The 22,742-nt window shown below is 46.5% G+C and overlaps 1 protein-coding gene across 4 annotated transcripts in view; it reads right to left on the minus strand.

Moving 5' to 3' along the window:
* Positions 1–22,742, minus strand: part of SRPK1 (SRSF protein kinase 1) — a 46,143-nt gene that overhangs the window by 21,035 nt on the left and 2,366 nt on the right. For all 4 annotated transcript variants that reach the window (XM_075910478.2, XM_075910476.2, XM_075910477.2 and 1 more), the window contains exons 3-4: positions 4,751–4,869; positions 73–181 (exon numbers count right to left, since the gene is read on the minus strand). In XM_075910478.2, the coding sequence (XP_075766593.1) occupies positions 73–181; positions 4,751–4,869 (228 nt within the window). The remainder of the gene's footprint in view (positions 1–72; positions 182–4,750; positions 4,870–22,742) is intronic.

Consider the following 22,742-nt stretch of genomic DNA (forward strand, 5'->3'; position numbering starts at 1 on the left):
GTAAGAATCTGTGCACAGGCCATCTATTCTAGATTCTTGGCAAAAATGCCAGCAAAAGAACAAAAACCTTACTGAATGTCCCAAGATAGCCAAACCGTGGAAAAGTGTCCCCATCCAAGCTTCCGAATCACATGGTATCGCCCATTGAATAGATCTCCTATTTTCACAAGATGATAACCACCTGGAAAAAGCAAATGGGAAGTTGTCAGTTCAAACCATCACATGGAAGTCAAAGAACAGACAGGTGGAACAAGAACTCAAGCTTAGGAAAAATTCACTCACACAATACATTTTGATAGGCTGGTTAAACATAATAGGCACATGAGTGTTTTCTCCATGTGAATAGTCTCACTGCTTCTTCCTTGGTATTTTGTAAAAAACCTAAGTTTATATGAAAATAAATATGTCCCAATTAAAGCTGAACTTCAATGATTATATATGAAGGTACTTTTTTTTTTAAAGCAAAGAAAGGGAGTGGTCATGCTGGTATAAGGGATGAATGTCTTTCTATCTCAGTTGGAAAAAAATTTCTGAACTGGACCAAAAGATAAGCCTCTGAAAACTGTTTTGTCAACGCTCAGCAGAAGTTTAAGAACTTATCAGCTAACGTTTCTGAAGCTTTCAGATGCACTGAGCATGCTCTAGCCACACACAGCTCCTGGGTAGGCTGGACAGCACGTGTACCATGCTTATCAGTAAAATTAGGAGGATTCATTCCAGGTGTAGATAGGTCCCTGAAATTGCTCCTCTTGATTGCTAGAGGGAGCTGTAGCATCAGACACCAGAACTGAAAGCAAGGACGTTGTCTTTTCCTGTATTCCAGATGTCCTCCCTCCTGATGTTTAGGCAGTGCAGTATGGGAGAATAAAGTAGCATCACTGAAATATGCAGATAAATGAAAAGCTATGGATTGGGGAACTAAGGAAGGCTGGAGGGGAGAGGGGCAGAGGGATCTCTGTAACCATTACAACATACTATTACAACTTTGAGACACCACCAACTTCCTGAGGAAACTACAGAACATCAGTAATCTTTCTGAAAACACCATCCTGGTCACCATGAATGTAGAATCTGTTTACACCAACATTCCACACAATGGTGGAAAAAAGAAGTGAAAAAGCAAATTGAGAGAGCCAGACAAGTACCCGGGCATCAGCTTCTTCAAGATTGGCTCAACAAACAAAACAACAGAACACCACTGGTGATCACCTACAGCCCCCAACTTAAACCTCTCCAGGGCATCATTAACAATCTACAGCCTGTCCTGGAAAATGACCCCTCACTCACGGGCTTGGGGAACAGGCCAATCCTTGCTTACAGACAACCCCCTAACCTGAAACTAATTATTTCCAGAAACCATGCAGCACACCTCCATCATACTCACTCAAGAAGCTACCCCTGCAATAAACCCCAGTGCCAATTCTGTCCACACATCTACACAAGTGACATCACAGGACCTAACCTCTTAAGCCACCACCTCACCTCATAAGCTTCCATCAGAGGCTCATACAACTGCACATCCACTAATGTGATATATGCCCTCAAGTGCCAGAAATGCCCCCCTGGACAGTCTCTATGACAAAGGATTAATGGACACAAATCAGATAAGGCAGTCCCTGGGTTACGTACAAGATAGGGACTGTAGGTTTGTTCTTAAGTTGAATCTGTATGTAAGTCGGAACTGGCGTCCAGATTCAGCCGCTGCTGAAACTGACCGCCAGTTCTGACTTACATACAGATTCAACTTAAGAACCTCAAGTCAGCTGCTGCTGAAACTGATCAGCAGCTGATTCCAGGAAGCCCTTGGCAGAGCAACTGTGCCTCCGGCTTCCTGTAGTTAGCGCTGGTCAGTTTCAGCAACGGCTGACTTGGGGACGTCTGGGGCAGAGCAGCTGGGGTGCTGCTGGGTTGCTCCAGTAGCACCGCTCCTCGGCGCTACTGGACCAACCCAGAAGCACCCCAGCTGCTCTGCCCCAGGAGTCCTGATTCAGCTGCTGCTGAAACTGACCAGCAGCGGCTGAATCAGGACGCCTGGGGCAGAGCAGTTGGGGTGCTGCCGAGTTGGTCCAGTAGTGCCCAGAGCGGCGCTGCGGGACCAACCGGCAGCGCCCCAGCTGCTCTGCCCCAGGGTCCACAACAAAAGCCTGGTCTGCTGGGGGGGGCACACTAGCTGCACCCCCCCAGCAGACCAGGGACACAAGGAGCAAAGCGGCAGCGGGGGGGGGGGTGGGGTGTGCCTCGCCTCTGAGGCTTTGCTCTGGCGCCGGACCGCTTTGCTCCCGGTGCCCCTGGTTTGCTGGAGACGGTCCCCAGCAGACCAGGGGCACCGGGAGCAAACCCGCGCTTCTGAGGCTTTGCCAGATCATAGTCTGAAAGTGAATTGGCATAACCATATATAACAAAGGAATACAATGAAGAAAGTAAACAGATTATAAACTAACAAATCAGCTACTAGAACAGAAGGTGAGGGAGGAAGGGGCAAGGAAGAGACAAGGAAAGAGAAAATAGCTTATTGTAAGTCAGTAAGTGGCTAATCTGGAGTTACTACGAATATCAAAAGGTGGGGAGGCTGTCTTTGTAATGTGTAACGTAATTAGCATCTTTATTAAGGTCCAATTGCAACCTGTGGAATTTAAGCATAAATACAATTTCTGAAGTCTCCCTCTGTAATCTGGTGTTAAAGTTTCTTTGAAGTAAGAAGCATGTTTTCAGGTCTTTAAGGAAATGGCCAGTTAGATTAAAAATGTTGACTAACAGTTTTTTCTTTGTGGAGATGCCTGATTTGTGGGCATTAATTCTTCGGTGAAATGACTGAGCAGTTTATCCAATATACATCGCAGAGGGACATTGCTGGCACATGATAGCATATATCACACTGCTGGATGTACAGGAATATGAGCCCTTAATCATATAACTGACATGGTTAGGTCCAGTGATGGTGTCTCCAGAGTAAATATGTGGACAAAGTTGGCAACAGGGTTTGTTGCAAGGGAAAGTTCCAGAGTTAGTTTTAATGTGGTATGTATGCCCTGTGGTTGTTAGTAAATCTTCCTGAGGTTAGGTGGTTGTCTATAGGAGAGCATAGGTCCGTCACCCAGAGCCTCTCGGAGTGTAGTATCCTGTTCCAGTATAGGTTGTAGGTTATTGATAATGCTTTGGAGGGGTTTAAGTTGGGGGCTATAGTTGATGACAAGTGGTGTTCTATTGTTGGTTTTCTTGGGCCTATCTAGAAGTAGATGGTTTCTGGGTATTCATCTGGCCCTTTCAATTTGTTTTTTTTTTTCATTTCCCCTGCTGGGTAATTGAGTTTTACAAATACTTGGTAGAGATCTTGAAGTTTATGGTCTCTGTCACTGGGATTGGAGCAGATGTGGTTGTATCTAAGGGTATGTCTACACTAGCCCCCTAGTTCGAACTAGGGAGGCTAATGTAGGCATTCGAACTTGCAAATGAAGCCCGGGATTTAAATATCCCAGGCTTCATTTGCATGTTCCCGGGCGGGCGTCATTTTAAATCCCCTTAGTTTGAACTGACTGCTACACGCGTGGCAGTCAGAAATTAATCCGAACTAAGTCCTTAACTAAGGTTAAGTCACAGAATCGGAGACATTTTCTGTTTCAGCCATGGAGCAGGAGCCTCCGGGGTACTCCTGGAGTCGCAGGAGCCCTGGGTGCTGGGACAACTCTCTCCATTTTATCCCAGTTACTTTTAGCAAACTATCTGTGCCTTTTACTAAAAATAACAGTGGCAAAATCTTAAACCTTAGATCATAAAGGCTGTTATAGAATACCCCAAGCAAAGAATGTTTTTGCCACCTCCCTTCCCCCTCCTGCCCCCCCCCCCCCCAGAGGCATGAGAGGAGTGGGACTGGGGGCAGGAGGGAGCAGCACTCCACACTCACTCTTGTTCTCAGGTCCCAGTGGGCGGAAGAAACTGGCTGTAGAGGCTATCCACATTTCCCAGCGCTGCCCCCTCCCGTTGGCATGTGTTTGCCCCCAGGGAGGTGCGCTGCTCGCGTGGCCCTAGTGGTGGGGTGGGAGTAGGTGGAGGGAGCCGTGGCAGGGAGCTGAGGCACTGGCAGAGCCCGGCCTGGGGCACTGTTCCACTGTGCATTCCGGCCTGCAGGAGGAGCAGGCAGGCAGGGAGCCCTGCGCCCTACTGCTCGGAGCCTGTGCCTGGCTCCGGGGTGCTGGGAGCTCTGCACGGGCAGCCCCGAGGCGTGGCCTGGCCGGGTGATTCGTGGCTCCGGGCAATGTCAGCTGCTCCCAGGGTCCGCCTCGGGCTCAGCTGGCCATGAGTTCCCCAGGGATCTGCCCCCCGGGGAGTGGCGGAGGCAACACGCGACCCGCTGCCGGGTCCCCGGAGCATAGAACCGGGGTGGTGGCTGCAGTTGGAGGGGCAAAGGGAGGGTGGTGCTTGGGGTGCCCTAGGGCACTGCCGCCAGCCCGGCCTTGCGGAGCTTCCTGCCCTCCTGGGAGGAGATACCGCTTGCCCAGCGCCTGAGACCCCGGCACAGTCCGCTCCCCTGCCCGCCCAGCTGAGGATTAATCCCCACCTGGGGATTAGTCTGCTGCAACTATGTCACTGACTGGATGTGGATTTTAACACCCTGGAGTCACAGTTATACCAACACAGGTCTATAGTTGTAGAGCTGACCAGATTAGACACTACAGTCTTAATGCCCACAGCGTGAAGGGGGAGAAAAGGACACCAAACTATACTGGCACAATGTAAAGAGGCAAGCTCTCACCTTTACAATAATCATTTGGATCCTCCTGTTCATCATCATCTGACCCCAGGATCTCCTCCTCTTGTTCAGGAAGATCGTTCTCTGAATGAGTAGTAGGGCCTCGATTTTGAGTTTCAGGCCTGAGAAAGAGCATGAACATAAAAGGTGAAGACACATTAGGTTTTAATTCAACAGCTTTCACTTTCTTTCAGGTCAGACTGGGAGGGGAAAGGAGAGAAGAATGATAGTAAGTGGCCTTCAGAAAACCTACTCACATTTAAAAGCCTTTATCCCCAGGTTAAAAATGCCAAGTGACATGTACATAGCAGCCCTTCATACCTGAGAAATGCAACTGATTATTTTCTAGAGGCATTTTTCATAATCAGAACAAGAAGTGTGCATAATTTTTACAGTGAATTAAAAGACTCAGTTGATCCCCTTGAGATAAGTTACTGCCCTCAGGAGTTCTTCCAGTTTCTTTTTATACTAAAGATTTCAAGTTAGTGAGATGTAGCAATTTATATGTTGGCGCTCTACTTATCTTGAAATTGAACATTAACTAACATTTTTCACTCATTTGAGACTGATGTCATGCCTATTATATGAAACTGTCCCCGAGTAAGAGGATTCAGTGACATTTATTGGACACTTCAGCCCTTTCCCCATCTGCTTGGAGAAAGGGTTGGTGTAAAACATATCTTAGGAGCTGAAAGGATCCCTTATAAGGAAAAAGGAGTTAAAACTTGATCTTTTAAAAAAAATAAGGGGCTGCCATTTTAAAACCTGTACCTTTTATAGTCCAATACAGAAGATGAAAGACATTTAATAAATCCTTCCTTTCGCTAAAAACTGCTATGTCTACAGATGAAAATGTCACAACCTTTTAATTATATATGCTGTACTAGGTTGATTGCAGGAACACAGTTAAGTTGGTCAGTGTTATCTCGTTCACATGCATCAGCAAAACATTTTGGCTTCCACTGCGATAAGGGGATGTTTAAATCCCCCAAATAGTAAAGTTAAAAATTGAGTGTATGACAGTTTCAAAGCCACACAATAAAACTAGCTGTTTCAAAGCAAATCAAACCTTTATTAGACATAAAACCCTACAGAGCTAATCAATCTCCTTCAGAGTTATCCTAGCAATCTTTTTGTAGGAAATTCACATCTTGTATATTAATGCATAAGAAAACATGCAGTCTCTACATCAATTATGTTGCTTTTGGTAGTACTAAAAGACTAACCAAGAATGGCCACCCGTTGTGCTAAGTACTGTACACAGTAGAAACAGATCATCCCTACGGTAGGTGCTATATAAACACTGAAGAAAAAGGTGGGTCCTGCCCCAAGACAAGACAGGGATGGATACAGAGATAGGGGGGAGTACAAGGAAACAATATTGGTCAGTAGAACTAGCAGTCTAGCTTGTCCTCAAATATTTTTGTAGCTATAGCAAAGTGGAGATTTAAGGAGGGATTAAGAACACTGAAGGGCTTTTAAGGATGTTGCTTCTCTGAAGGGTGTCTCTGAAAACTTCACAAGTGGCTGGGATGGAGGCTGGCATCCTGAGCTAGTTAAAGGGGAAGCGAATTTCTCGATACAGAATGATACATGACAAGTGGAATAGGGATAGGCTGTGAAGAGAAGTTGCTTACGTTTCATGTGCTAGAGAAGGGGGAGCCAGTGGAAGGATACAAAGACGGATAAGATGACCATACCAACAGGCTAGGAAAATTGTCTCTGCCGCAGCCTTGCAAATGGGGCAAGACTGCACAGTCAAGGCCAGAGAAAAAGATGTTTCAGTAGTCCAGATGTGCTATGAGGAGAGCTTTGTGAGCTTGAAGCAATTAAAAAAGGGGGTGCTAATAAATATCCTCTATACACCTACGGAGGGGAAAAAGAGCAGACAAGGGAATTTAAATCCAACAGTCACACCCACCTCATTCAGAGTTAATTTTCATTCAGTGTCCTCAATGCCGCCAAGATTTTTCTTCTTCCTGTAACCAAGTACTAAATAGCTGCTTCAGAGAAGGTGTGGAATGAGATGAGAAAGTGGGGCCACAAAAAGAGCCATCTTAAAAGGTCTACATCAAAATGCTTGAAACCTCTGAGGTACTTTGCAATGTTCTTCCTGCATCAAGGATGTTATCAGAAACCACTCAGGCCATGCTGGAAATTTACGACCTCCGCCCTCCTAACTGGAGCCACTAAGTCATGCTATTGACTATCTGGTGATTGATGCACCCTACAGTTTTGCATCTCACTATCCCACAGCTCTCAGATTCAGTCTCACAAGACATCACAGTTTCACACTACAGTTAGTTTTTTCCCCCCTATTAGTCTCTCTCAGAAAAATCTTCATAGTACCATTAAAAATTAAGCTCTCCTCCAAATCACCTTTGCTCTACTATTCAAATTCATTTGAAGGCAGACTCCCTGTAATAGTCTGACTTGTAAAATGCCAACTGCAGAGCCAGATCAAAAGGGTATACTAATATGGTTCAAGTACTTAAGATTAAACTCTCCACTAAATAGGGAACAAGAATTGAGTCAAACCAAACCCCCAAATATTCACACACAAAAACCTCATAACATCCACCCTGTCTGCATCATTCACTCGAACAGTATAGCCTACAAAGAGGCAGAGAGGGGTTGCTGGAGACAACAACTACTCCATTGCCTATATAACATGCTGGCGTAAGAAGCAGATAGCTGTCAGTATTGCAAAAATGCTAACAGATGCTTCAAAAGAAGCAACATCTGGGTGATTTATAGCTACTCAGCAGAATTTATAGTTTGCAATTTTTATAACTACCATGTTCACTGCTACAATAAAATGCATTCAGATGAAAAATTTTATATCTGTTCCTTCTACCTCCTAATTAATCAGAAGATTTAACTAGATTTGCATCATTCCTCTGCAATCACATGATCAGGTAATATTTTAAGGAAGAAGAAAAGATGACGTCAAGTTGCAGTATTCTAAAGCAAACGTGAGACAGCTTTCATCTACCAAAGTCTTCATCTAGGAACCCAAAAGTCCTTTCTTCTAAGGAAGACCCTTAAGAAAAGCAGCAGTTCGCTGGAGACAAAGGAAAGCCTACCTGCACGAAGCACGGACTCCCATTGATAAAGATACCCCTGAAGATGGACAAACAGTTTTCGAAAGAGCCATTAAAAAAACAACTACCAGCAGCAGCAGCGTGTGCACCTCTGCTGCCTGAACAGTGTTGGCTTTTGAAAGCAGCCAAGCTGTGTGTGACAGGGAGGGAGAAAAAGGATTTGTCTCCACCACCTAGCTGCAGATGCATAGCACTGCATTGCAGGTAAAGGGCCTTGCAGCAACACTGACAGGGCTGCTCTCAGCTAACCTTTCTGCAGATTTAATCATTCCCTAGGTTAAAACAGATTCACCACACCTCTTTTATATTTACTTGCTTCTACAGTCTTCCCCTGAGGAAATGCTGAATTCAGTCAGATTTTCAGTTTTATCTTTCTGAACTGAATTTATCTATCTCCCCATTCAACAGCCTTTTCATCAACCAACTTCTGTTAGAGAGAGAGAGAAAGAAAAGCTTTTGAGCTTATACAGAGATGAAGAATAACTCTGTGGAAGCTTGAAAGTTTGTCTCTTTCACCAACAAAAGTTGTTGGCTCAATCACATATATTACCTCACCCACCCTGTCTATCATCCTGGGATAGACATGGCTATAGTACTGCATATTCAACAATACGCTAGATTCACAGCTTCCATAGTCTAAACCTTTTGAAATAAAAACCCCAGGATAATAAAGTGGGAAATGGAGGGTGTTAACTTCTAGAAATGTTTCTTACCTTTATTTTAAACACCAAGTGCTGTGGTGACAAAAAGAACTTCTCATTCTTTGTTAAATCACAAAAAGATGTAAGCATATTAATTAAATTGTTTCACTAATGCAAGGTGTTCAGCATCTTTCTTGGATGCCAAAAAAGGTATTTCTAGATACTAGCTGGAATTACCCGGCATTGCTCGGGGCAGGCAGGAGGGGGCAAGCAAGGGACCTAGAGTGGGCAAGCATACGCCCAGGGCTGCAGGGAGCAACGACCCCACCGCCCACGCCAAAACTTTCGCCCCATTACCTGCTGCACCACGGGGCCGCGCCAGGGACTCCCCTCTCCCACGGGCTGCGCTGTGCAGGTGCCAGGCTCCCTGCCATGTGACCAGGAAGCTGTGCCGGACCCCGGGCCGCTCCCAGTGCTGCCGTCGCCTCCCCGCTGTGCCTGCAACCGTCCCCTAGTGGCAGCCGCGCGCTCCAGCTTGCCACTCGGCAACCCTTGGCTGCTGCCGGAGGGAAGGGGCCTGGGCCGAATGACATCACGGGCGGGAGGGAGAAGGGGGCTCTCCCGCCCCAGAGGCGCTTGCGCAGTAGAACGGCCTGGGAGAGGCGAGTCGGGCAGCTGCCACTCAGAACGCTGCCCCTCCCCTCGTGCCTCCACTTCCCCCGGGAAGCCACTTCTCCCCATACTGCCAAAAGTACTTTAAAATCATCTCCTGGAGGAAAGGTTACCCCATGCACAGTTTGTTTGCGGTAGCTCTTATAGTGCCTAAGTTATTAGCGCACAAACATACAAACATTCTCCTTTATATATTAGATTTTTGGCACATCTTTATCTTCCCAGAACTCAAGGGAAAACAGATCAGCAGCAGTGTGACATTAATGTACACTTTCAGAGATTTTGGGCAATTAATATTTCAATAGACAATGATAAACTATGGTATTGTCTAGTTCTTACTGAGGCAAATCTCAAATTAATGGAAGATTTTCACACAGTAAGGACAGAATGATTGGGCATTTATCAATATTCAATTTATATTCAACACTGGAAACACAAAAGTTCTGTCTCCTTAGCTTTTGATGGAAATCTACTAGAATGGGAATTCAGGCTTGGTCTTCTGGTGAGAGAAGGCCAAGAGATATCCCTTCACTTGCTCTCCAACTGCTTAAACTAACCAAAACAGAGATTTAAAGAGAAGATAAAGGCAACTAGAATATCCGACACCCTGCCTGTATGGAGCCCTTTCTTAGGCCTTATCTACATTGGCACATTTTGTCACCAAAAACTGGCTTTTGGTGACAGAGAGAAAGCTTCAGAGGGGTAGCCAACATAGTCTGTAACTGGAAAAACAACAAACAGTCTTGCAGCACCTTAGAGACTAACAGAACATGTAGCTTTCGTGGGCACAACCCACTTCTTCATGAAATGTCACTTTTGTAGGGAAAAAGTTTTGGCAACAAAAAACTTCTACCCCTATAAGAAACTTTTCTCTTTTCCCTTCCCTTTATTATTGACCAAAAGCCAGTGTTTTTGTCCAGAGAACTGGCTTCTGCCAGTATCCCACAATGTCTGCCCTGATGTGCTCCATGTTTTGTGATCCCCGCTGCCTTCCAGGCATGTGCCCCCTCCCTTTTCAAAGCTCCCTGAAGTATCTGACAGCTGAGTGAGCTGCTCCATTTGGGGACCGAAGAACAAATCACTGGAATGTTCCTGTTCTGCCCTGCTAGGAACATAGCAGCAGGAAAACTGGTGCTGCAGTGGGAGGGCTGGAGGGACAGCTGAGCTGCTTTGACATTCCTTAGCATGGAGAGCTCACAGAGCTACAAGGGAATTCCAAGATGTGCAGGGATCAGCTCTGCCTTTTCACAACACTGCACTGTGCGATCCTTGCCCACGTTGCAAGCACCCTGTAGACAGATGTAGCAAAGCAATGTGGCCGACAATGAGAGAACAAAAAACCAGCGTGACTGGTTTCCACTTTTGGCAACTTTTACATGTTGATAGCACTTGTCGCGCCAAACCTTCCCAGTATAGACATAGCCTTATTCTGCTCTTGCTGCTACTCCGTTGATGCAAGCAACAGTAGAAGCACTAGAATTGATTGGCCACTGGCTAGAGATGTGAAAGCCCTCCTCCCTCCCCCCGGCCCATGCTGCCTCAAAAGAAAGAGGCAGCAAGGGAGGGGAAGAGGAGGGGATTCTGGTCAAGGGGCTTGTGGGGGGGGGGGGGGATTTTGGCCAGGGAGGCAGGGGCTGTCTGGCCAGGTGGAGTGAGTGAGGGGGTGGGGATCTGGGCATGAAAGGGTCAGGGGGACACTTGGTGCTTGCCATGCAGCGTAAAAACATGTAACACCTGCTACTCCCATTTCCCAGAAACCTCTAAGAATTCATAGGGGAAGCTTCCAGGAAAATGTTTCCAAGAGGAATGAAAATGGACAATGAGCATGGAGCCATTTTGGCTGCTTGTTTCCCTCATGTGGAGGGAAAGAAAAGAGCAGCGCACCCCGACATTTTTTTTTGTTCTGCTTCCCCATGACACTCCCCATCTAGGAAGCTGATGCTCCAATCTTGCAGGGAGCCGTATGCAAAGTTGTAGCACAGGCAGATGGTTACTGCATTTAAAATGCACAGGTGCAGTGTTCGCGTGAGCCATGACTGCTTGGTCCTGGCTTCGCTAAGTCCAGCGGCCTCTGTTTGCAGCAAACATCCTTGGCTGCTGTGAACAGAGGATGGTGCCGGAGGAGCCGCCCCGTGCGCAGGGGAACTCTGCTTTTAAGCCGGCTCCCCACAGCACAGGCTCGTTGAGGCAGTGAGGGGGGGGACACCACAGGGAGCACGGGGCGACCAGGGACCTTTCAAAAGCAGAAGCACCTGCAGTGGAACCTGAGCCTCTGTTTCCTCTGCCCCCCACGGAGATGGTACTGGGGGGAAACCAGCTCTTAAGATGGCTCTTTTTGTTACAATTGAGTGTTATTCCCTTTTAGCTCTGTAGGGTTTTATGTCTAATAAAGGTAGCTAAGGAAATCATCTGCAAACACTGGGAAAGGCAGTAAGGTGATAGGCAACAGCCAGCATAGATTTGTAAAGAACAAATCCTGTCAAACCAATCTGATAGCTTTCTTTGATCGGATAACGAGTCTTGTGGATAAAGGAGAAGCGGTGGATGAGGTATACCTAAACTTTAGTAAGGCATTTGATATGGTTTCACGTGATATTCTTATCAATAAACTAGGCAAATACAACTTAGATGGGGCTACTATAAGGTGGGTGCATAACTGGCTGGATAACTGGGCGCCAGAGGCAGCCCTGGAGTGACCCAACATTAACTGGTTAACTGATGAATGGGAACTTACATCCCTAAGGAGATGGACTGCAACTGCATTTTTTGAAGTTACGGCAAAATTATCAAGTGTCCTCCATTTCCACAAGCCAGAATGACAACAGTGAACTAACCATGACAACTACAGGGTGGAGAAAACCACGTCACTAATCCTCACCACCACTGCTTACATTGCCCATAGATGCCAATGGGGCTGGGCTCTTTTATATGTAAAGCTACTGAGAAATGTATATGTCAATACCATGATGGCAATGCATATATTATGTAAATACCAAATAATTGCCAAGTGAGACCACTTCCCAAACTGCTTACAAAGGGCCTGATCCAATTTAAATTTTAAGCTAGGATTGAGCCCAAAGCAATCTGTTGATATGACCCAAAAAGATCCAGATAACATTTAGTCACTCTTATATAAGGGACCAATTAGTAAAAGCCCCACTGCCTGGTAGAAGCGATCTCTGAAGAAAATTGGAGAGACTTTGAATTTACTTCTGACAGCAGCACTTTCTCTCACTGAATGTGGGGTCTTCAGCACAGGTTTCACTGTGTGTCAGAATACCTCAGAAATGTGTCGTCACAGTTAACTCCATTCAGGTCAAAGCAACGTGCAGCCCAAAGACAAAAGAACAAATCCCTCGAAACAGGAAATCAAAACATCTCACCTCTTCAGAAAGCTCAAAGGTCTTATTCGCCCAGAGACACAAATCATGACAACTCTCTCTGGAGAGATACCATACATTCTGCCTCTCTGTGGATGCACCAAGTGTTTTCATGTGGCATCTTTCTTACCATGCTGTTTAAATCAACTGTTTGAATGAGGAAGACTCAAAGAGTCTGTCCATCATCCACACTGGAACAACATGGTGATTTCACCGCCGTGGTAACAGACCTGATCTCCCGGTGGGCTCTTGTGAAGCAGCAGGTAGCCTACAGCGGCCTCTTGGGGGGAGAGGCTGAAGGTGCCTCTATTTCAGTGGTTCTCAAACTTTTTGTCCCATGGACCCCGTATAAACCTTTTTGCGGACAACCAGTCGCTAATGGAAACTCACCTTGAATTACACAATTGTGCCCAAGCCATTTTGCTAGTTCTGCAGCTAGGGAAAATGCTTTAACTTTCTCATGTTACTTTATCAAACTTCATTTTAAATAAAGTAAAATATTAATTTATGTCCAATACAAAAGGCTTCAATGTTTTCTTTATTTATGGCAGGGGTACGCAACCTTTTTTGGGTCAGGGATCCCTTAACCACAGAAAAATCAGATGGGGACCGCACACAGTAGAAACAAAAACTCCTCCCAAAACCCCAACCCTCACTGAGTGGCTCCCAGCTGAGACATCACTCCTCTGGCACTCCACAGGATGAGGGAAAAGGACAGGGAGGACTGAGGTTCAGGGCTTCCCACAGGCTAGATTTGCTTTTCTGAGGAATATTATGGACCCCCTTAGGTTCTAAGGTGGGGACAAAAATAAGGGGTTCAGTGTGTGTGAGAAGGCTGCCAATGAGTGGGATAGGAATGGGATGCAGGATGTGGGAGGGAGGTGGAGGTCAGACGGGAGGGAGGTTGCTAAGTTTGGGAGGGAGTAGGGTGTCTGGCCAGGGGGAGGGAGCAGAAGTGGATGGGGGTAGGGTGTCTGGCTAGGAGGGAGGGTGCAAGGAGGGGACTTGGGTAAGGGTTGGACCTCCCTGGTCTGGCACCCTCTGGACTTGACTGGTCCCAAATGAAGGATTTTTTTTGGACCAGGGGAGGTCATTTCAGGCCTCCTGCCGCTGTCCCCTCCCCTCTAGACATCTTTGTACCTCCCTCCCCTGAAATCCAGCTGAGCTGCCCCCCCCCCCCCCCCGGTTCCCTGCACCTTCCCCAAAAGCCACTCCTGCACAACCCAGCAGAGACCAGCACCAGTTCCCTGCTCTAGCCCAGATGAGCTGCCCTGTTCCCTGCCTCCCCCATCCCCCTCAGCCCAGTTGAGTCCACAATGGTTCCCTGCTAGCCTCCCCACAGCACAGCTGAGCACCATTTTCCTTCTCTTTCCCACAAACCCACTGAGCCCAGCACTGGTTCCCTGCTCTTCCCTTGAGTCCAGCCCCTGGATTCCCAGCACCTTCCCACTCCTGCAGCCCAGCTGAGCCCCGCATCTAGCACCTTCCCACTCCTGCAGCCCAGCTGAGCCCCGCATCTAGCACCTTCCCACTCCTGCAGCCCAGCTGAGCCCCGCACCTAGCACCTTCCCCCTCCTACAGCCCAGCTGAGCCCCGCACATGGCATTCCCGCCCCTCCCCGCAGCCCAGCTGAGCTTCAGGCCCAACACCGCCTCCCTTCCCCCCGCAGCCCAGATGAGTTCCACCACCCGGCATCTCGCCGGCAGCTGGGGCTGCCACTGGCTGTGCCAGATCCCAGCCCCCATGCTGTGGCTGGTGCCAACTCCCTGTGGATAGAGGCTGCTTGCGACGCCCTTCCCTGAGGGGTGCCCAGGCTACCTGCAAGACAGAGGATGCTCCGGACAAGAGCAGCCCCTGTCCGTGGCAGGCACTGGGGCTGGAGCACTGGCAGGAGGAGAGCATTCCTCATTTAGGATGATGCTTATCAGTTAAGCTTTTACACCCCATTTTATATATCCTAGTCGAAAAGTTAAAAAGCAAGCCCTGGGGGGAAAGGTAGTTAAAAAAATTCAAATTATTTGTAAAAAGCAAGAAATGGCCACCTTGTGGACAATTACAATTTACATGGCTTGTACAAGTTACCTCCTGTTTCACCCTAACTATGTACAGAAAACTTCCGATAATCCGGCACCTTTAGGACCCGGGGGTGCTGGATTATCAGATATGCCGGACTATCGGAAGAGGGGGCTATGAGGGGTCTAGGGTGGGGTGAGGGGATGCCATCCCAGACCTCTCATAGCCCCCCATTCCGATAGTCCATCTCTACCCCAGGCATCCCCGATTCAGCAGCTGCTGGTCAGTTTCAGCAGTGGCTGAATCAGGGACGCATGCCGGGTTGGTCCTGTAGCACCGCGCGGGACCAACCCGGCAGCACCCCAGCTGCTCTGCCCCCAGCTTCCTCGATTCAGCTGCTGGTCAGTTTCAGCAGCGGCTGAATTGGGGAAGCCGGGGGCAGAGCAGCTCCAATTGTCCGGCTGCCTGGAGCACTTCCGGGTTCCCGATGGTGCTGGACCATCAGGAGTGCCAGAGCATTGGATGCCGGACCAATGGAGTTTTACTGTATAGCACCACCATTGGACAACACCCGCCTATGCCCTTTTGCTCCTCTTAAACACGCAGGAAATACACAATAGAAATTATTTCCGCTTCATGATTACTTGGAGCAACAGGTAAAAGTTACAGAGGATACTGTGAATTCTATAATATGGCTTGTTGCCATATACCTCACTAATTGTTCTGCTAAGTAGAATCCACATTCCACCATTTAAGACATTACAACAATATATTTACTGCTATTTCATTAACATGAGTGACAAACCAAATCATTAGCCATGTCATCCACTCTTTTTAGCTAGAGAAGAAGTATAACATGGCATGTTAATCAACTGTATAGGAAAATGCTTTTAGAGTTAAAGCTGCTTAGCCAGAAGATCAAAAGCTGCTAATCAAACAAGAGCCATAATCCTTCCAGAGTAAGGATAGGAACACGTATCCCACCAAATTACAGTGTTTTTGGATGAATCCCAATTTGTCCTTCCACTTCTGGGAGTAGCTGTGTTCCCTCTAAAGTAAAAACATTTGTTTCCATAGGCCTTTTGTCTCTCCTCCTTACTAATTACCTGACCTTACTGGATAGGCAAGGATAGAAAACCAAGAACAAATGTAAGTAACAGTTACTGTATTTATACAAAGCAGGCTGTTGAATGTGGACGCTGAACTGTTATTGAAAGTGATACTACAGTCATTCAGTGGTAACATTTAACCTCCGAACAGCGAGATCCTTTACTGTTGCAAGCCTCAATTCTTCTGAGAGGCGATTAGCAAATTATCTATGAACTGGCAACCATAATAATCCCTCCAAGATAATTTTTCCTTTCCACATATCCTCATTTTCGTATCCTGCAAGGTTTGGTAGTTAATGAGTTACATCCATCAATATCACTCACGTAGGAGCATTATCTGGAGTAATGAATCAATTATTCTTTCATGCCAGTTTATTGCAAATGTTCCAAATCTTATGTGATGTCCACTAGGGCATGTAAGTTCCCAAACTTTTGATACAAGGGACAGGCAAACCCCTTCACAAACTCTTGCAGACTGGTAACATACGCATATTTGTATATTCATTATGCAGCTGGGAAGAGACTCCACCCCTGCCCTGCCAGGCCTGGTGACAGCCCAGCCTGCGACACACGCACGGGATTGGTGGCATCTGCAGCACAGGCGACAGGGAGAGGCACAAATTTCTGGTGGCTCGAGAGTTCCTCCCTCCTTCAGGGCCTAGAAGTGCAGGGTCACTCAGCCCATGCATATCTTGGGCTCGTGGGACCCACATGACAGTCAGGGTGGTAGTAGCCCCCCTGTCCTCCGCTGGGTTGAGTCAGGGAGCCCGGCTCCTCCCTGCATAACTCTGACCAGGAACAGGCAGGGGAGACCCCATAGGGGAAACTGGGCCCTGCCACAGGAGGGGCGGAAAATGCAGCTACCCAGCACGGCTCTCCGGGGCCTCTAACCTCATACTCCTTGGGACACTCATGGCTGTGAAGGTTCCACTCCCTGGTCCCAAACACACGGCCCACAAGAGAAAGGACACAGGGCAGCCAGCCACTATGCAGCCCTACCAGCTGGGCCAGAAATGTTCCCTTCTACGTTCCCTTCACCAATAAGCAGGACAAGTCCAAGAAGAAAATCCTTTTTCATGTGATGTTATGCCAAATAAAATACAGTCAGGGGGAAAAACACTTTAGAGGACCTCATATTTTACTAGTGCCTCTTCAGGCATTTTATTTAAATCACTACATCTGTTAAAAATGTAGAACTTTATACAACAGATCCAAAGACCATGCCTCGGCATTCAATTAAATTCAGTAAACAAGCCACGTGCCATGGCAGAATATGTACTCAATATCTGCATAAAACATTTTAGAATCCAGAGTAGTGAGCTCGCAAGAGGCTTGGGTATTATTAATAACTATCACTTATTTACTCTGCAACTTTTTAAAAGCAATACTTTGCACTTAATTTTTCCCTAAGCATTTTATAAAAAAGTAGGTACTCGTTACCACTTGCCCCACTGTCTAAGGCAAGGATACGACTAGAAATTGGGTCTAGTGACTTAAGCCTGAGCTCCTCCTTTCCTTGGTCTCTAAAGCAGTGTTTCCCAAATGGTGTTCCACAGAACCCTGGGGTTCCGCAAAGTGAAAATAAGGGTTCTGCGAAAAAATTCCATTACAATTACATTTTATGATTTAAAAGAATAATATTTAAGCATTTATGAATTTTATTGAAAACAATTTTCATTTGTGTTTGACACGCTACGTGTCCCTGCGTAATGCCAGCTTAGCCCGAGAGTAGGGACGATGATGTCACTACTCAGCGCTGTGCGCAGAGTCAGTAGCGAGATTGCCTGTTATATACCACCGTCAATCCCTGTACTCACTCTCAGGGATCATGGATCATGTGGTTGACTGAATACGAATATACTAGTGCCACGTCAGACAAAGTCGAAGCTTCAGCTGTCAAACCAGTTGCTTTATTTTTTGTACACCATTAAATGTGATATTTGTTTTTAAATGTGTAATTAAACTAGGTGTTGATTTCATGACCTTGTTTAGCATTTGTTTATTATTCTTATTTGTGGTCTACTTTTTCAGCTCCATATATAAGACTGTTATTAAGGGTTCTACAAAATTCTCTCTCGTTTAAAAGGGTTCCATGGCCAAATAAACTTGGAAAAACTGCTCTAAGGTATGGTCATGACTTAAACAAGCACAAGTTACTGAAAATCCCACCTCCTCCAAGAAAGGAAAAAAAGTATCCATATTAGTGGGCAAAAAAAACCCAAGTGGCTGATCATCTGTTTCAAAACCATGACAAATACAGGACTAAGCAATGTCCTGGGGGGGCGAGGGCTTTCTGCATTTAACCCTTAAATTTCTATTTGCAAGTCAAACTGGTATTTACTTTAACTTTTATCTAAAAGTTCTTAAACCCTAACAATCTATTACCATGCAATTTACAGATCTGATTAAGTACTTGTTGAACTGAAGTCAATGCTTGAGAAAGAAAACATGCCCATAACTGAAAATAGTCTATGTAGATCCCTGATTCCGCCGACCCCACCTCCTCAGCACAGGGAGCAAGACATAATGACCTCTTGAGGTTCCTTCTAGCCTTGATACAATGTTTGCTTTCTAATGGTGGGCTCCAGATGGTTTAGTAATCCTTTTAAACAAGCAAGCTGCTGTCTGCTCCATTTCTGACAACCAGACCCAAAAAAATCCATTTGAAGATACTGCATAATGAGCTAAGTCCAGCTGAAAAGATGTGGTCACATCCTGAAAATTCTTTCTATAGTATCTCAAACTTATTATAAATGTGTACAAATAAAAAATTAGTTATTTGATGCGCAGGTTTTCCCAGTCAGACAATAGTTTTGTTTAATTTCTTCTCTGAAAACATTAAGTAACGAAAGCGAGATACAGACTCAAGAGCTCTGCAAATCAACTCAGAAGTATAATGAAAGTGATATAGCTATTTTGTAGACATTTAGTGATCACAGTCTTTGTAGATACAATAGACAAGTAGTTCTCAAAATTTTTGGCCCCCAGCCCAACCAGCTCAAAGCAAACCTTACCGTGGACCACCAGCTGTTAATGGAAACTTGCCATTTTGCTGCAGCTAGGGAGAATGGTTTAATTTAACTAGTAAGAAAGAAAATATTAATCAAAATTATTAAACAGATTAAGTGCTTTAACTTTCTTATGCTAGTTTACCAAACTTCATTTTAAATAAAGTAAAATATTAGTTTATGTCAAACACAAAAGCTTTCAACATTGTCTCTATTTATGGGAGGAGTTGGGAACCTTTTTTGGGTTGGGGGCCACACAAGAGGCAAAAAAACCCTCCAATCTCCTCCCCCCCCCCCCGATGTGGCCCCAACTGAGTCACCTCATTCCCTCGGCACTCCAGCCCCATGGGGCTGGGGGAGGGAAAGGGAGGACTGAGGTACAGGGCTTCCCATAGGCCAGATAAACTCTTGTGAGGTTCCAGGGTTAGTGGATTTTGTAGACCCCCCCTCCCGGCTCAAGGGTGGGATTAAAAAATGAGGGGTTCAGTGTGTAGGACAGGGCTGCCAATATGCCAGTAAGGATGCAGGATCTGGGTGGGAGATGCAGTGCAGGAGGGGGTGAGGTCTATGTGGGAGATAGGGTGCAGGAACAGGCTGGGAGTAGGAGGATGTCTGCCAGGAAGAATGGGGTGTGGTATCTTGGCCGGGGCGGGGGGGGGCGGGGGGGGAGAGAGAAGAGAAAGAGGATATGAGAGGTGTGGACATGCAGGATCTAGCATGAGGAGGCATGTACTTGCTTTCGCACCCTGGACTGCTCCCAGGCACTGTGTCCCAGATATGGCCTCCCACTGCTCCCATTGGCCAGATTCTGGCCAATGGGTGCAGTGGGGAAGACCTCCAGGCAGCATGTCTATGCACTGCTGTTTCTCCACTTGGGGGAGCGGGAGTTGTTACTGGCTCCACTTCTTCACCACAAAGCAGATCCAGCAGGGAGGTTCAGGACTTTCTCCTCTCACCCCAGCAGGAAGCCATACTAGCGTGCCAACTTTGGCAGATGGGGGTGCTCTGAGGCTAGAGCGCCAGTGGGGGGGCTCCCTGTTGTGGGGCGAGCTGAGCTCAAGTCACAGACCAACTGCAAGGTTTGTGCAGATCCCAGTTTGAGAGCCACTGCAACAGACAGACCTCTGTGGACGCCACATTATATTCTGTCTAAAAGATGGATGTCAGAGTTTTTACAGAACTGAAAGCAAGAACATATAATGACTAATGGATAATGGCTCAAGAATCAGATGTCAGTGAGTCCGCATTTCTTTCTTGTACCATTCACAAAAGCATTACTTTGAATTTCTCCCAATTTGCATTAAAAAACCCTCTGTATAGTTTCAGCTCAATGTCTTTGTTTTAAATCAGCAGTTCCCAATTGCCAGGCCACGAACCACTGGCTGCGGCTCTGGGGCAGTGTCAGCCCCCTTCCTCTTATGGCCCCCCCACCTCACGAGTCCCCAGCACTATCCCCGTGCCTGCCCCACTTCCCTCACCTAATCCAGCGCCTCCCCTCCTGCCCGCCTCTCAGCCAACCAGCTCTGGACAGGGGCGGGGTCTCCTCCCAGACATAGAAGAGCGATTCGCTACGCAGCAGGAGAGCAGCACAGAGCCCGGCATGGCAGCGTTAGAGCAGACGTGATCCACGCAGCAGCACTCAGCTGGTGGCTGGGAGGCAGCGCAGGGCTAGGTGAGGATGGCGGGGCAGGAACGGGGCTAGTGCTGCATTGCTCTAGGGGTGGGAAGCTATAAGAGGCAGGTGGCTGACACTGGGGAGCACTGGAGCACCTGGGGTGGGGAGTTGGCACTGCTGGGCTCTGGGGGCATAGCTAATATTTGGGACTGGGGGTTGGCAATAGGGCAATTCTGGGGGTTTGGGTGCAGTGGGGCTCTGGAAACAGGAAGCTGGCACTGGGGGTCTGCTGGTGGTGGGCTCTAAGGAGCAAGGGCCTGGCACTAGGGGGGCTAGGTGCAGGGGATTCTAGGGTCAATGACTGGCGCTGTGGGGTAGTAGAGGGCTCTAGGGATTAGGGCTGGCACTGGGATGCTCTGGCAGCCGGGACTTTTGGCCGACTGGTAACATTTTATTTCAGTATGCAGATGACAAATACACATATATGCAAATAAAATGTTACTGTTTCGCCAAAAGTTTGTGAATGGGTTTGCCAGTCCGCAGTATAAAAATGGCTGGGAACCACACTGTTTTCAACTATACAGCAGATGCAGGGGATGCATAACATATGCACAACTACCTTTTAAAGTTGTATCTGACAGATTGATACATTCCAAAATGTCATTTCTAATTATAAACTCTAAAACAGCATTGGACCATTTTCCTAATAGCAGCAGATACCCCAAGATGTTTTAGGAAGATGAATAAAAAGGGAAAATGCTCATTATCCGACACGCCACATCATCCATACTCACCTCCATTAAAAACCAATAAGATATTTTCAGTTCCACAAATAACCCCCTTGAAGTAGTTCATGATTCCAAATACAAGACAATTACAGTTTAGAATTTTTAATTTCTAAGGTAGCTATTAATACATGACTGAATGAATTCACCTTACAGTAGCTGTTATCAAAATATATTTCTATGTAACAATTATAAGAACTACTTCCATATTTTAAAGTTAGCAGAATTCCTAGAGCTACTTAAAATTTAGCCTTTTGTAGAAACAAACAAGATTTGTAGATCCCTCTCCCCTGAATCCACACTGAGTGTATGGAATATATTCTGAACACTTTAGAGAAACATCTTTTTGATGAGTTCAGTAAATTTAATGAAAAGCATTATTAATCTGCAAATCCATCAGAATACTTATTTGCAGGGCTTGATGAACGGCGGCGAAAACTGCTCATCAGCCCCGTACTGCGCATGCGCAAGAGCCACAATACGCATGCGCACGCCACGAATGAATGGGGCGCGCAACTGAAATCTACTTGCCATGGGCAAGTAGATTGTATTTTTGTCAAACCCTGATTATTTGCATACTTCATCTAATAGGCTGATAGTGTCCCAGTCCTGAATACCATTCATTTATAAGATATCAGAAATTTATTGCATCACATGACTGTGTTCAGCTAGCCAAGATCCAAAATTACCTTTTGGCAGCAATGTCCTCTGAAGTAGTTATAACACTATTATATACATGAAAAGGAAAGGGCAAGCTACTTAAGAATCTGGACCATGCAAATAGAAAAGCACTGACGCCATACAACTAAAAACTAAATTTTTAATTTCAGTGTATCTTCACAAAAAGGAAAGAAATGCTCATTTTGAGCAGGAAATCAGAAAAGCAGAAGAAAAAGTGATTATAGAAAATGCCAAGATAAATTTCTATCAGGTAACATTTTCTTACTTAATTTCATTACAATTCTTAAGCACTAACAAAGCCAGAACTTCATGGAACACTGAAAGAGAGCCCAATTACAGATGATGTATTTCAACAGACTCTTAGGAACAGAGTTTTGTGCTCACCAGCAGCTCTCCAGACTAAGGATGTTAAAATAAGGTTAACTAACTAGTCAACTAGTTGATTAAATTTCCATTGACTAGTCGATAGGCACTTCCGCATTCTTCCTCTGAAACGTGCAAGAGCCCCTCCTGGTGCTCTTGTATATTTCAAGAGGAGGAATGCAGAACCACAGGCCAGGGCCAGAGGGAAGTCCTGTTAACTCTGGCTGCAGGCGGGTGCCTGCTTTGAAATGCACAAGAATCCCCAGTGGGGGGCTCTTGTGCTTTTCAAAGCCATGAAGCCCAGGGTCAGCAGGGGACTCTCAGTCCCCCGTTGACCCTGGGCTCCATGCTATACTACATGCCACTAGGAGCCCAGGGTCAGCTGGGGACTCCCCAGCTGATCCCAGGTTCTGGAGAAATGCCGCAGGGAGCCCGGGCTCCATGGCTGCCCCTTTGAATCACTGCAGATGCAGCATTTTAAAGTGGCAGCCTGCCATGCAACTGATCTTTAAAGTACTCCTTCCTCCCCCCTCCTTTGCTGCCTCTAATATGCTTATCAGATAGTTGACTAGTCTTTTACATCCTTACTCCAAACAAGGGATGGTCATTCCAGCTAACACTACA

This window comes from Pelodiscus sinensis, chromosome 27, assembly GCF_052426305.1.
Source record: "Pelodiscus sinensis isolate ZL-2025 chromosome 27, ASM5242630v1, whole genome shotgun sequence".
Classification (NCBI taxonomy): domain Eukaryota; kingdom Metazoa; phylum Chordata; order Testudines; family Trionychidae; genus Pelodiscus; species Pelodiscus sinensis.